The 15397-nt window shown below is 39.0% G+C and overlaps 1 protein-coding gene across 1 annotated transcript in view; it reads right to left on the bottom strand.

Moving 5' to 3' along the window:
* The window catches only part of PTPRD (protein tyrosine phosphatase receptor type D), a 398081-nt gene that overhangs the window by 47032 nt on the left and 335652 nt on the right, over nucleotides 1-15397 (bottom strand). The window contains exon 22 of the mRNA XM_065406322.1: nucleotides 7006-7181. Within this exon, the coding sequence (XP_065262394.1) occupies nucleotides 7006-7181 (176 nt within the window). The remainder of the gene's footprint in view (nucleotides 1-7005; nucleotides 7182-15397) is intronic.

The following is a 15397-nucleotide window of genomic DNA, read 5'->3' as shown; positions in this document are numbered from 1 at the left end:
GTAACAAGGAAAAGTGTTGTCATAGAACAGGAACTAATTGTACGATGTGCATTAAAAACAAATAGAAAGTCTCTAGTCCTGCAGTGTGAAATGCTCAAAGTGAAAATGGTTCATTTTACATGTAGGTCATCTCTTTCCAGGACAATGGGAGAATTATGTGAGGACAGCTCTGATGTGACACATCCTTTGGGTCCAGGTTACATGATGGAGGAGACCACTTGCCAGACACATACTGGAAAGGGAAAATCTACTAGTTCATCAGAGAATCTGGTCTACCCAAAATAACTAAGAAAAGCCACCTTAGAATAACTTCATCCAACTACATACTCTATTTGTATGTTCATCAATCCCAAATGTATAAGACATAGAAGAACTGGGATTTGCATAGCCTTCTTGTGGGTGACAGAACAATTGTGCAACATGGATTTCAGGCGAGTTCCCTTGTTTACATTTTCACTGTGCCTCTATCCATAACAGAGCATGAAAAAGGGAATTAATGTTTAAATATTTGATTTGGTGAATGCAGTTTGAGTCAGTGCAATTTTAGGATGAGATTGTGAAAGAATCCTAAAGGAGTGAGGCACCCAAATTACACTTACTTTCAGTCGGAGATGAGCAGCAAACTGCCCATTGTGCCTTTGAAAATCTCCCCCTTACTGGATTGCCGTATGGTTGAGTTTTACAAATGTGACAGGATGAACTGATCCCACAACAGAATAGAACACTTCCAGTGTTATAAGAATAACCAGATGCATTTTGTCATAGTGAACAAAAAGCAGTACAAAACCTATACATTTTGAATTTACTTTTTGTGAATCTGCTGTATGCATGGTCTAGCAACAGTTTTGCCAGTAATGCAATTTTTTTTTTTTGGCTAGATTTAACTCCCATCAATTCTTATCCTTTTTACACTTAACATTCTAAGAGAGTTAAAAACAAAGTAATACTGATAGTTCCTTATTGATCCAGAAGTTATTGGTTTGCCATCCTAAATCAAAAAGGAATAGCAAATCAAGTGCTTATCTCTTCCCATGTAAGAAGATAGTATTATTCAGCAAGAAAGAAGTGCCACTTGCAACATCCTTCCTTTCCTGACAGCATGGCTGTGGAGAGCAGAAAGCTGAGAATTTCTAGCTAGTTTACCAGATAAAGACATGCATATTCTTCTAGTTTCCACAGTAAGTAACCATTATTTTTGTGGCTGGTCGTCTGTTTACATTAAGTATTCATCACTTTTCAAAAATGAATACACCCAGCCTATACTGCATAGTGCAAAAACAATGTTTGTATGCTAACCATTGACACTTTGTTTGGATTAAGTAAAAGATAGAGTGTTCAGGTTATACATGTTATTTGCAAAAAAAACCCAAAAAACAGTTAAATGAAAGTATTGATGACTCTTCTACTTTCATAGCCATATTAGTGAAGATGTGGATCACTGTCACTTAGGCTGCATATGCCTTCAGTACAACCTATCAAAACCTACCTAAGCTGAAAGATAATGAATCTATTTCTCTCCCGCAAAGGGCCAGTATTACAAATTAAAAACTATCTTTATCACAATCCTATCAAAATGTATCCTAAGTATGTATCTGTTTGAAAGTCCTTCGTGTCTTCCAGGCAGCCAAGAAAACAAAACTACACCTCAGCTGTGAACTGACTAGTGTATATGTGCCACTGCTTTCCATTGGATGCAATCAGAGCTGCTCAGCGTATCGCAGGCCCATTTCTGCCATCAGCAAATGGAAATTCACCTCATGTGGTAGAGACCTGTGCTTCTGGAGCAGAAGAATCTGGGGATTATACCCAGAGCTGCCTTGAAATTCTGAATGTCCATGGTGTGTAACGAGGCACACCATGCATTTGCATCAATGATATTCATACTAAACAGACTTTAGGAGCAACCATGTTGCATATTGGATTTGTTGCACAGCCAAACATTTTTTAGCATTGCTTTCTGTACTTCTAGAACCGCTATAAAACTTGCCTGATGCCATTCAATACTCCCCTCTCCCTATCAAAAAATAAAATCAAAATTGTAATTCCAACCCTCAAGTAAATGGATGTCCTGGTCCCTTTTACTTTTCTAGTGTGTGGGCATATGCTGTGTATACATTGCAGCACCTCCATTTTTTTTACATGTGTGATGGATTATAAACCTCTCAAAACATTGGGACTTCAAACTGAGTGTTCTGACTGGGTGACATATAGTCCTGAACTCTCAAAAAACACACACAACACTCACCAAACAAAAACAGCCTAGCTGTTACAGTGAACGTATATTATCAAGCTTCTCCAAGTAGAGCAGAACCCCTCTTGGCTTCTCCACAAGTGGCTATGGAGGAGCAGGTTGCTAATGGTTGGACTCAGAACACAATGAAGAGGATGGCACATACCAAGGTGGAGTAGCATAACACCGAGTGCCAAGGGGGATTCTGGGCTGCATGAACCCAGTGTGTAGCTATTGCACTGCTGAAACTATATGTAGTTATCCTCTAAAGATGGCAAACACACACAAAAGGCACTTAATTCTCTTTAACCATGATAAATACTTCAAATAGAAGCAAAGCCTATGGCCCTTAATTATTCCCAGTTGTTCTTATTGCACTAATATAGGACTGGTACAGAGGGTCTCATTGTTTCATTATTAAATTAATGGAAAGATGATCCTGCTTTCCTACTGGTCTTTGACACGTAGGAAAAGACTATTTCTGCATACAGCTCACTGTGTCTATGGCAACATGTAGTTCAACTGCCACATAGCCAATTAATTATTTTTTGTTCGCATTTGTATATATTCGTAGCTTGCAACAGTCTCCATTTCCTGGTAGTTAATGACTGGCAAGTTCAACTTAAGGGCCTGCAGCAAAGTGACGGGAACTTGACTCTTCCAGCTGGTCATTAGCTGTGAGGAAAGTATGAAGCATCGGTGTAAGTAATAAGTAGTTCCTCATCAATCCAGAAGTTTAAATTCAGGTTAATATTGCTGAAGCAGTTGCTGCAAGCCTTATATTGTATTTGGTTCTAATTTGGCGGGGGGGGGGGGGGGAGAGGGGTTGTGACAGAAGATTCTGGCTATGAACACCATGTTAGTGATGCCCCAGCGAGGAAAATATTGTCAGTGATAGCAATGAGGAGGAAGTAAAAATGAACACTGTGTCTATCCCAGAACATTCTGGAGAGAGTCTATGCCAAGGAATTAGAATAAGGAATGGGAGGTTTAAGATCTCTTGCAATGGAATTACCTGCTACAATGTCCTACCCCAAACAATATCTTTGAGGGGAATATATGGTGACCTAGTGGATAATACAAACGTTGCCTCGATGTAACAACATTTCCGTTTGTTCCACACTGAGGTCCCCTGTCCCCACCTGGCTCCTCAGATAAATGCATATGTTGATTGTAGCATGGAAACAATTTGGGACCGCTTGCTATGGCATGGAGGTCCCCTGAGAATGCAACAAACCAAAAAGATCTGGCACTAAAAATGTAAATTTTGGAGGGGGCGGGAATCAATCCAGAAACTCTCACACCATAATATTAATGCTTTAAATTGTCTTGTGTGTTCCTGTACTGTAACAGTTAACTGCTTTTCCTAAGCTCTAGTTTTCACCCCTTAATGGTTTCCTTTTATTTCATTCAGATTAAACTCATGCATGTAATAAATATGTTATCAACATTTTTCCATGCATTGCAGTGTGTATAATCCTTTTTCATATAAATTACGTATGTGATAGCAGAGTAATGGGACTGATTTCCTCTCTGAGGTCTGGATTAGGTCAGGTGAGATTGCAGAGATGACATTTAAAACAAAAACAATGTGTGAAGGGTTATATATGAAAGAGCTTTCTTTATTCTGCAGCTTCCCAATAGCCAAACAAATGAATAACTAATTCACTGTAACATCTTCATTTGACATTCTCAGCTGTTAAATATGTAAGTTCTCAAAGCTGAGGTTAGTCAGACATCTAACACATGTTAATGAACCAACTTAGTTTGCTTCTGCAGATGCCATTTAAAAAAAACCCTTTATCCATGCAGCACAGGTTAAAAAGCCTGATGCCAAGCTCCAGCACTGAACAATGAAAAAAGCAAGGTAAACAAAACGAAGACATGAAGATAGAAAAGGAGATGAAGTCCCAGAGAGGAATGATCTTCCTTTGCAGAAGAGATAATGATCAGGGATGTCAAGACACGAAAGCGGACAGAAAAGGGAACAAAGAACAAGAAAAACAAAACTAAAGGATGTCCTAATCTTCATTAGCGTGTAATAGTGTTTATATCTAATTTTTGAAATTTCATTTGGTCTTGTGCTGTATAAAGAAATGATGGTGTAGAAAAAAACATGTAATCTTCTAATCATATTCTTTCCTAGACTAGGGATTCACACTTCTACCCCACTAGTAATACCATTAATGACATTATCTGAAGATGCTATCTTAGGAGGGGAAGAGGTAACCTAAGTGTCATATTTTCACATTTGCAAGCTCCACCTTAAATGAAATTGCCCATTCTGCTAAATTATGTATTGAGATTACATGTTACATGGACTATTATTGACCAGGCTGACTGCATGAAACTCATTTCACTTATGAACTAAGAATGAGCTAAATCATAAATGAAAGAAACACACAGACAGTCAACTGACTAGGACTGTCTGGACTGTCATTACACTCAAGGAATGTGTTGCCACTGAATGCAAATCATATGTAAAGGTGATTATTATTCTGATCAGCTCTTTTCAGGGTACAGTCAGCAGAGAGCAGAGTTAGCTTGAAACTGCAATAAGCAATTAGTAAAGAGAATGAGCAGAATTTTATTTGGTTATTTCAAAACAAGTTTCTGTACATGGAGCAACGACCTGTAGTGTTAAGATAAGTAAAAAGACCTTCTGCAAAGGACTGTTCATTATCATCAGACTTTAGAGTAGTACTGATGCCATTTAGAAGTAACTTTATTATTAGAAGCAACTAGTGAGGAAATGGGCAGAATTTCATTTGCCTAAGTCAAAATAACTTTCGGTTCCTGGGCTAAGTAAGGCCTGGGGCATCAAGATAAAATAAAGTATTCTGAGAAAAATATTTTCGGCAATGGACTCATTATCAACAGGTATGTGTGGGCAGTGATGTTAATGGAAGTTGAATTTACATGCAGGCACTGAGTCTATAATTTAACTGCTATATCTTGCCTGAACTGGACACTATTCCTTTATTTCTAATAGGTTCTGAAATGGGAAGAGGCCAAATCTGTACACCAATAAGTCTCCAAACCAAAAGTAGTGCAGTCACGAAGTTCAAGTTACATAAGCAGCACAGCCCTGTATACATCCAACATGGGAAGAGAAGTTAATGTCATTACAGAAAGGAATGAAGTATTACAGTGGATTTTGTTTTGCTACCATCTCAATAAACTAAAAATGTTCTAATTTAAAAAATGGAGCTTACACATAAACTGCTTATATATAAACTATGATCTGGTCAGATGCACAGTCTACTTTTTACTGATTTAAAGACTTTTGTATGACAGCATATTTTCCCCTCTCTCCCTTTTTTGCCCCAGTTGGAACTTTTCTTGACTCTAGATACTTTTCGACCCCAGTGGCTTATTTCGACCTTGGTGGACCACCTCCATTCTTTTCACAATGATTAAAAAATCCTTATTTTTAATTTAACATTACAGTCATGCTATTTTTTCTGATACCCACCCACTCCATTATTTCTTTTCTGATCACATACATACCCTGCATTCCATCTCCAGCTTCCCTAATTTTACTTTGACCTTTACAGATTATTCCTGGTGAAGGCCTCATAGTTGAAACACCATAGATAATTTGTCTTCTGTTTTTGGCATGTATTAGTAAGAAACATTTTTTTCTTTTAGCAGCCCTATGTGCAAATATAACACCCTTCTTATATTTTTATCCACAGCTGAGTACTCATTGATTTTAACTAAAATGAAGTCAACAGAATATGTCCAAAAGTTGAGTGATGGTGACATATCTTAACTTCCTTATGAAAAGATGATTCAGCCATATTTTTGTTCTAGTGCAGGAAGTGACACTTCCAATCCCCTATTCTTGTTTCTAATGATGGATAAGTCTCATGAAGTTGAGATGTTTTGTTCAGATAAGCAGCCAAAGTTTGGATTCTTATCTGAATCTTATCCAAACCTGCACAAACTGGGCTAGAAGTCAGGTACAAATATGCTGTTTCACAATGTTAAAAAACAAACAAGAAAATACAGAAGTGCAAAGATGTACACTATTTTAACAAATAATTCGAAGTTCAAGAAATGGTTCATTTCTCATTAAGTTAGGGCCAACTTTCTGACAGGCCAAAAGTTTGAATTTATTTTTATTTTTATCACTTCAGGCAGTGATCCCTATTTGGTTCTTGGTAGAAAAGTAGACTTCTAGTTATCACATGCCAAATTGACATTGTTCTATCTGGGAATCATTAATACAGCTTGCAGGTTGTTTTAATCAGAATAAAAATTTGCCAAATAACATGTTAGCTGATATTTGCTCATTTTGTGTGGGAACACAAAATATTCAGCAGCTCAATATTACAAAAAGATGATGTCTTCCTATGTGTTTGAACAAAGCCTAACATATTTTGGCCCCATTACTAACAGTAATAACAAAATTCAATTATAATTTTAAGTGAAAATGGTTCAATTAGAAAATATTAAGTTGCATCAAAACATCATTGCAGTTTAGTTCAGACTTAGTTGAAATGGCTGGAGAAACCATTAAAGATGATGGGATGTCAAGTTTCCTAGTCACTAGAAAATAGACTAAGAAAAAAGTGGCATGGCTGTGTAGCTCCACATTTAATAATAAAGACACTATTATTAGCTATCACTTAAATATTTCAGATACGGAGAGGATTGGGCAAAAACTCAGAGGCAAATTTGAATGAAAAACTTATGTAAATGATAAAGCAGATACAAGTTTAAAAAATTTTTTTTAATCAATCTACAAAAGCAATAAAGTTCTTTCTTACCCTGGACCTTTCCTCCAGTTTTGTCATCATGACCACAGTTGCACCCCGTTGTTCCCACATCATTCTCCAGAAATCTCCAAAGGTTTCTGGGAGAGCCCCTTGTGTTGCTATGTAAGCATTCTGCTTTCTGTAACCATCTATGTAGTTGGCATTGACATAGTCACTTCCAGGTATGCCTGCAAAGCAGGAAGAATGAGTACATTTGAGAAGTCAGATCACATCAGACACTATTCCTGAGACATTCTGTTACAAAGGTGAGCATGGGTCTCTCCATACGTTTTAATGAGTATATTTGATACTTGATAAACAAACAATATAATAACATTGTGATGTCAATTGGCATGGAAGAAGTGTTTAGATAGGGGCAGATTCTTGCCTTGGCATCAAACTTAAGTTAGAGAACCTCTTTTTTGCTTAGATTGCAGAAGCCAACTAGAATATATGCTTGTATTTATTCCAGACAGTTTTGGCATCTTTCTGTGAAAGTGGTGATCAATCAGTCAATAAAATGTGTCAAAAGAGACAAATGGGCTCTCAAACTCCAGCTGTCTCTTGTCCCCACATTTCCTCTCCTCTCTCCAATGCAACCTATCACTTGATATTGTTTTCCTACAAAATTTGATTTGCAAAAGAGAGAAAAAGCAAGCAAAACTACTATACAAAATAAACTCTCTAAATTTATGAGGAAATCATCATCAGCTGCACAAAGCTCAAATGGACAAATTGCCTGTGCATGACTTTTGGGGCTTGTATGGGCAGAATGCTCTACAATAACCTCACTAATGTGGCCTGCTATGCTTCATGACCTATATAGGCATTTTGGCCAGTGACCACATGCAGTTTGTTGATTCAGTGGCCATGCTGGACTGCCCAGAAACTCCCTTGCACAGTGTCAGGAAAAGACCAACTGTGGAGCACTGCTCCATTTTTTGCAAGGGGTACAGAGGTGGTTCTGTTGCATTTCAGATCTTGTGTATCCTTCCTGGGGGGAGGACAAGGTTTCTTCACCCAAAGGAAAATTATAGGCTCCCATGGTTTCATTCTTTACATTTTTTAATATGGGAAAGGTGCTGATAGTTTCAGACTACTATGATTGCTGTTTGTACTTCTCCCCATAATTGGATTGCAGTAGCTAAGTATTGGCCTTCTTTTAGGAAAAAGAATATGGAAACCAAGTGCAAAAAAATCATGGAACTTACTATAACATATGTGTATGAAGTAAGCACCTTCACAAACCTGAATAAAAATTAAATACATATGTAACAAGGTGGAAGGTCTAAGACCCTGCAGTCCTGTTCTGTTGAGTCACCCTAGGCGTAGGTACTAAAACTCTTTATTGAGATTCAGAGGTATTGCTGTCAAGTCATGCAGGCATGAGGGTCCAATGGGCTCCATTAAAGGGGTTAGCATATCTCTTTGAGCAGAGCAAAAAACTGAGATAGCACAGAGGAAGTCCCAGAGGTATTGAAACAATTGGGCCTCCATTTTAACTTAATTGTGAGCCCAACTGTAAGAAGTGAGTGAAAGGTCATAAAATACCGCAATAACCTAGAATAATAAATGTTGATGGAAAAAAGGTGCAAAATGGAGTCAGAAAGACTGAATTAGTCCAAACAAAAAGGCCTACCTGATATAATTCAAGGGGCGTATAAAGACCATGCCGATAAACAAGAGAAGCGTGGAACCGGAAATCAATGGCCCAGAATTGTTGGACAAAATACTGAAAGGATGGGCTATTTCACCCATTGCTGTCTTATGGGGGTTCTTAAAAGAAAATACTTGGGGAAGAAAAACACGCTATCAACTACTTCGGATGGGGAGACAGGTGGACCAGAAGGAGTAAGCTTCACCACTGCGGCTGACACATCCTCCGTCTCCTAGGATCCACTGTGACACTGCTGGCCCTTTGTCATCCTGGTCCTGAAAGAAGTCCTGACCAGACGGGGTCAGAGAGAGGGACCCAGATGACATCTGCCACCACTACCGGCTTTGATTAAATCCTGAACGCCACTTGGGAACTATGAAACTTTGATTCCTGCTGTCACCCCCCCCCCATTTGTGTGTCCTTTTCATTCCCCACCTTATTTCTTCTCTGTCCTATCTCTCTTTTTTGCCTTTCTGTTTAATAAGAGACTGGCTTAGCTGGCCAAGGCTGTATACTTTGCAACAGTGCTGTAAGACTGTGACCAACGAGGCAGCTAAAAGCAATGCCCTACATAGCCCAATGTTGGTACCAGTTTGCTATGTCTTGCAGTGGTTGATAAGACCATGCGCATGCTGTGGCTGCATATTTCTGCAGTAAGGTTGCAAGTGAGAATCTACACCAGAGGGAGAAGCTGCATTTTCTACCTTTGCTGTTCTTCTCTCTACTTTCTTGTGTGTGTATTTGTCTTCTACAAAATGGGATCAGACTTTAACAACAGCAGCTCCAGCATATCTCAACTAACTCTTTTTCTCAAAAGTTATTACTATCTTTAATACCAGCTAAAAAACTGTTAGGAGGAGGAGAAAACTCTCTCTCCAGCTAAAGGGAAAGAGAACAAGGAGTGTTGTTAAACTAAAAGACTTACTCAATACTTTACTTTTCAAACACTTTAGCTCTTTTTCCTTCTTTTTAAGAAAAGATTAAAGAATTTTTAATGTGTGTTTACCATAGAACTAAGATGGCTGACGTCTCTGTATACCAAACCCCGAACCTTGTTTACAACTGTTTAATGTTGTGCAATGACAGGGTCATGTTAACACATTTGACTCTCTGGGCCCATTTCTTCCATCAAAATTGATATAACAGAGGGAAACCAGATACTGAGGTAATGGGTGTGGTTTAAAACATAGGTAGAAAAACACCCTAGTGACTGTAGACAAACACCCTAGTGCTCTGGGAGGAAATGTAGTTTCAAAGGTGTGTTTTGTTATTGTTTTGAGTTGCCAGTGAAGCCAAACTCTAAGGGCTCAATTCTGCACCCACTGAAGTCAAAGGCTCCCATTAACTCCAAAGATGTCATATCAGGATTTAACTCTGGGACAGTGTGCTCTTCTGAAGACTGTTTAGGGACTCAGCATATTCATACCATACTTACAGTGTCATTACCAGAGAGACAACGTGGGTGAGGTAATATTTTTATTGGACCAATTTCTATTGGTGTGAGAGAGTTGGTGTCATTACTGTTTTCTAATTGATGACTTTGAGATCCTAGAGAGACTGGGATTTGGAGCAGCTGCTTTTTCTCTATTTTTTTCATTTTTGTGTGGAAAACTATTGTATTTTTGGAAATGTTGGCTGGAACATATCAAATTGTGCATCCGAATAGAATAGTATGAAAGTAGAGCTAAGAGTCTTCTGAGTCAATTTTCTTTTGGCAGGAATTACCGGTTTATGTTTTTATAATTATGCTAGATAATACTTAATCCTGCCTGGAGAGCAGAGGACTAGATTAGAAGACCTATTATGGTCCCTTCCAGTCCTACGATTCTATGATTCTATGTCAAACTACTAGATACACAGCTATCAGCGGCACTAACTTTCTAATCTGCCAGCGGGTGCTCAATCCCCCGGTTCTGCGTCAGGCCCCGCCCCCACTCCATTCCTTCCCCGGCCCCCCTGCCTTTCCTCCCAGTCCACCCCTTCCCGCCCCCGCTCCACCTCTTTCAACAACAACTAGCTCTTATATAGCGCTTTGCCATCACTAGATCTCAAAGCGCTTTACAAAGTATCTATTTATGAAGAATCTTCCAATCTATACTTCAGGATCAGCGTCATCAAATCTAAATCTTCTTATTTATAACTTCATTTATAACTGAGCCTCTCTCTTTCCAAAACTCACGTCACACCCACCAACAGGCACATGTGTGCCCCTGTCCCTCCACAGCTATCCTAAGAAGCGGTTAGGTAAATTAGACAGACTATTCTGAAATAAATGGGAAATCTGAATGTACAGTGGAGTAAATCTCATTATCAAATCTTTCCTTTTGCTACTTATAGAGATTTTTTTAATGTACCTATTTTTTTCATTTCAGCACCCAATTAGCATTGAATAAGGTTACTGACCCCTTACAATGAGACTAATTAAAATCCAATATAATCTGGAAAAGACTATAAAGCTATGGATTATATGTTAGGATAGTCTTAGTTTGGCCAGTAAAACTAGCCTTGGAGGCTCAAGGAAGCGATATAGATTTTTTTTTTTTAACCTGTGTAAATAGCATTTGGTTTAACTGCAACTATAATTTCAATTTGGCTTTATATATATGTGTGTGTGTGTGTGTGTGTGTTTATGTGCATGCACACATGTAGGAGGAAAGTGCTGACTAAATATCTCAGGACAGGAAAAGACCTCTAACTTCAGAGCTGAAGAGAGAACAAGCAGCATTCCCAGATCTAGAAGCACCCAGGGTCACAGGAAGGCCTACTGACTATGCCTTAGGGCACGTCTTCACTACCCGCCGGATCGGTGGGTAGCAATCGATCTATTGGGGATCGACTTATCGCGTCTAGTGAAGACGCGATAAAATCGATCTCCGATGGCTCTGCCGTCGACTCCGGAAATCCAACGCGGCAAGAGGCGGAAGCGGAGTTGACGGCGGTGCGGCAGGGGTCGACTCGCCGCCGTCCTCACAGCCAGGTAAGTCGACCTAAAATACGCATCTTCAGCTTCGCTATTCATGTAGCTGAAGTTGTGTATCTTAGGTCAACACCCCTCCCCCCCCTCCCCCCCGTAGTGTAGACCTAGCCTTAGAACTGGTTGAAAAAAAATTGCCACACTTTTTTCCCCCTACCAAAACAAAAAATTTCCTGAGAAAATTTCTGCCTTCATCAATTTTTTTTCAGGTTTTTGATTAAAACTGAACATTTTTTAGTGTTAAAAGCTGTTTGGTATTTAGTTTTTCCATGAAAAACTGAAAAAAGATTAAAAATGGGAAAAACAATCATTTTATTTGAAATTTTCTATATGAAATAAGACAGTTTTCCTGACTAGCTTTACCATGCATTGAAATGCCTCAGATGGGGTCAGAACTGGCATAGAATGATCCCCTCAGCTGTTTATTTTACAGTGCTCACGATAACACTAAAAGGCACAATAAACTGGGTGGGGATGTAGGGAGGAAAGGGAAAAGATGAGATTTCTCCCCTAACTTCTTACTGTCCTGATGGTGTCCATCCTAAATATAGATGCAAGATTCACTTGTGGCGTATTTCCCTGTCCCCACCAATTTCTTTATTGTGGTTGCACCTCTTGGCTAGCAGCTTTTCTTTCACAGTGATGATTCTCTTCTCTTTCCTTTGTCCTCAGTAATTTTTTTGTTGACTGCTCATGGTTGTTTTCAGGATAATGGGTCATTTTCTTGATGCTCACTTACTTCATCACAGACATTTTAAAAAGTCATGTGTCTTGAAGATCACATCATGTGACTCCTGGTTATTTTCCCTAGTAAGTTTATGCTGTGTGCATGCCTGAAAATCATCAATTCCATTTACAAAGGATGGGACTTGGGGTTCAAAAGGCTCTCTCTGACTTGATTAGACACGTTTTCACGTTTCCTTGAATGTGGAAATCTGAGTTAATGATTTAGAAAATACATCTGCTGGGGACAATGTCACATTTTCTTCCTTTATCAAGATAATAAAAAAAAAACATCTTCACAAAGCAGATGAGAAGAAGCATGAGGTCAACATGAGAAATCTATACCTACTGGGTATTATTAATGAAGAAACTGAATCAGGCTGGTAAGGAACATTTTCTGAATAAATTAGAATTACATTATGATGTCTGCTATCACACTTTGAAGCATATGTTGTTATAAATTAAAAAAACCACTATATTTGTAAAGTGATCTTCTGGGATGGTTGGCCTCTGGAGATAACAGTACACAACTCATCCTGAAGATTATCAGCAAGAGGGAATACTGCAAACTCTACAGCAAACATTGCACTAATACTCCTTGAATCCAATGCTAACTGTACTGCTAAAGAACCAAAACAAATTTTTTTTTAAAAAAATGTTCCAGAATGGCTGCAATTTTAATATTTAAAATTGTCTGAACAAGGGATATTCCCAGACTAGATCCCCACTCAACCCAGGAAAGAAATCAAGAGAGAAGCAGAGTTAACCTGTAAGAGTATTTGCAGAGGGGCTTTTGCCGGGCCAAGAGAAGGTGGAACATACCACAGAGCCGGCACTCTCACCTGCATCCCCGTTTACTGGTGGAAAGGGCTCTGTGCTACACTTCCTCATGGAGACTGGACTCCATGGAATTTGTAAGGGAGGGCTCCCTTGGACATGAATGGGCAAACCCTTTCTCTGCAACATTTCCCTCTCCCAAAGCAGATGATATGTGAGCAGTTATCGTCACTAGAATTCTTGAAGTGAATTCCGCTTCAAGAAGTACTAAATTAATGCATCTGCATTCCTGTCTGTGAAGAAGGCTGTGTGCAGTGATGTGTTTCAAGGGAGGGGAGTGCAGAGAGGCCAACACTAAGCAGGATTGGTTTTCCCTGCTCAGATTGTGGGGATTCGTAGGGTTCACGCTATTCAATCCACTTATTCCTCCGCCAACCCCAATGAACACCACTCCCACTCTCCCTTGTTACCTCGACACATGCCATTACCACCGCCATGACTCACACTCTCTCCTAGACACCCCTACAACTACACTGACTTACTCTCCCAGTCATCTTTTCTCAGACACACACCAATTACATTCAAAATGAGCTCCAAAAAACTCATTTCACTCGCTCTCCCAGTCAACCCCCATCCCTACATAAGGCATACACTACACCCTTGCTCAGCCACTTCCCACAACACACCAACCAATCCCTTCAGGACATGGGCCTTCTCATATTATTCTCCGGCAAGTGTCTAGTGCAATGTTTGTGCTACATAAATAATAAATAGTAATAACTTGTAAACTGAGCAAAAGTGAAATGCTCATTGCAGGGGGAGATACATGTACAGTAACACCATGTCATTTTATAGTCACTTCTCTGACCATAACCACACTCCGAGCTGAGAAAACTGGACAACACTGTGTCATATCTAATAGCATAAAAACAATCAAATGCCAGCCAGTTTGATTGTACTATGAAGAAATCCTGCAAACCTTTGTTAGTTGCCATAGCTTAAAGGCATCTTACCCACAAGCACAGAGGCAACTGCCATCATTACTTAAATTTGGGTGTAACAGTCCGAGATCAGTAGTTTTTGAATGCCTGCTTTCTGTAAATGTGTGGGTCAGGAAAGAGACAATGGGCTAAATTCTGTACTTAGTTACACCGCTCTGAAGCTGGAGGAACACATCAGTGTTATTCCTGATTTATGCCAGAGTAACTGGGCACAGAATCTGGCCTGATCTCTTCAGCATCATTCCCCTAGAAGTTGTACCAGTGATGGTGTCCCAATTCCTGCCCGAGAGCTCAGTTGAAGAATGAGTTTCCAGATGGTGCAGAACAATTCTCTCATACCCCTTTTCTAGTAGCCTGTCTCTCTATGGGAAGGAGTGACCAAAGTTTGCAAGTTCCTTCCTTAGCATGGAGATCTAGCTCTGTGGTGGCAACATTAGATGAATGGTTGAGCACAAAAGACCTTGGTTTCTCAGGAGAATAAAGCAGACAGATTTTATATACATAGAGCGTAAAAACTAGTGAAACAAAAATACCCCAATAACACAATTGAGATACACAGAAGATAACAGGCATAAAAACAAACAGTCTCTCTGTGGTTACTGACTTACTATTCGATTGTTTTCATGAAATAAAATGAGAGTTGAACAAGCAGCAATATTCTCTGTGTACACAGGTTAAGAGATACAAGTCCCACATAATGGGGCTGGTAATGCAGACCTTAGCATTATTTCTTTGATTCCCTGAAGAAAGTTGTCATCTTAAATAGCTTTAATTAGACTTTACATTTTATTCACAGACTGAAATCACATCATGAAATTGTTTCAAGTCTTTACAAAGGCTAAGTACTGCACAGTCTTTCTATTTAAGACAAATTAAACCATAAACCTTTGTTTCTGTGAGGCTTCTCTAAAGGATGTGCTGTTAAGTATAAAAAAAGAGTCTGAAGTAATAGGATTAAACTCTGTCATGCTTGTAAACAATTAACTTGAGATAATGTAATGATGAATAGAAAATGCTGATGAAGCTGTACTATCCGCTTAAATCAATGACTAATGTTTTGAACTATGTCAGGATGAAATGAACTAAAACAGCTATTGGATGCAAATCAAAAATGTTGTTTCTGAGAAAGTTCTCTTGTAACAAGATACATATTGGTAAGGAGATTACCAAACTCAAACGGCGCCATGGAATAAATACCATGTAGTATTTAGAGCTCATTGAAAAAAGAGCAGTATTCAGCAAAGACACTTTTAATAATACTGATAAAATGAA

The sequence above is a fragment of the Emys orbicularis genome, chromosome 6 (assembly GCF_028017835.1).
Source record: "Emys orbicularis isolate rEmyOrb1 chromosome 6, rEmyOrb1.hap1, whole genome shotgun sequence".
Lineage (NCBI taxonomy): Eukaryota > Metazoa > Chordata > Testudines > Emydidae > Emys > Emys orbicularis.
Note: the sequence above shows the minus strand (reverse complement) of the source record. Positions and strands in the feature narration are given on the sequence as shown.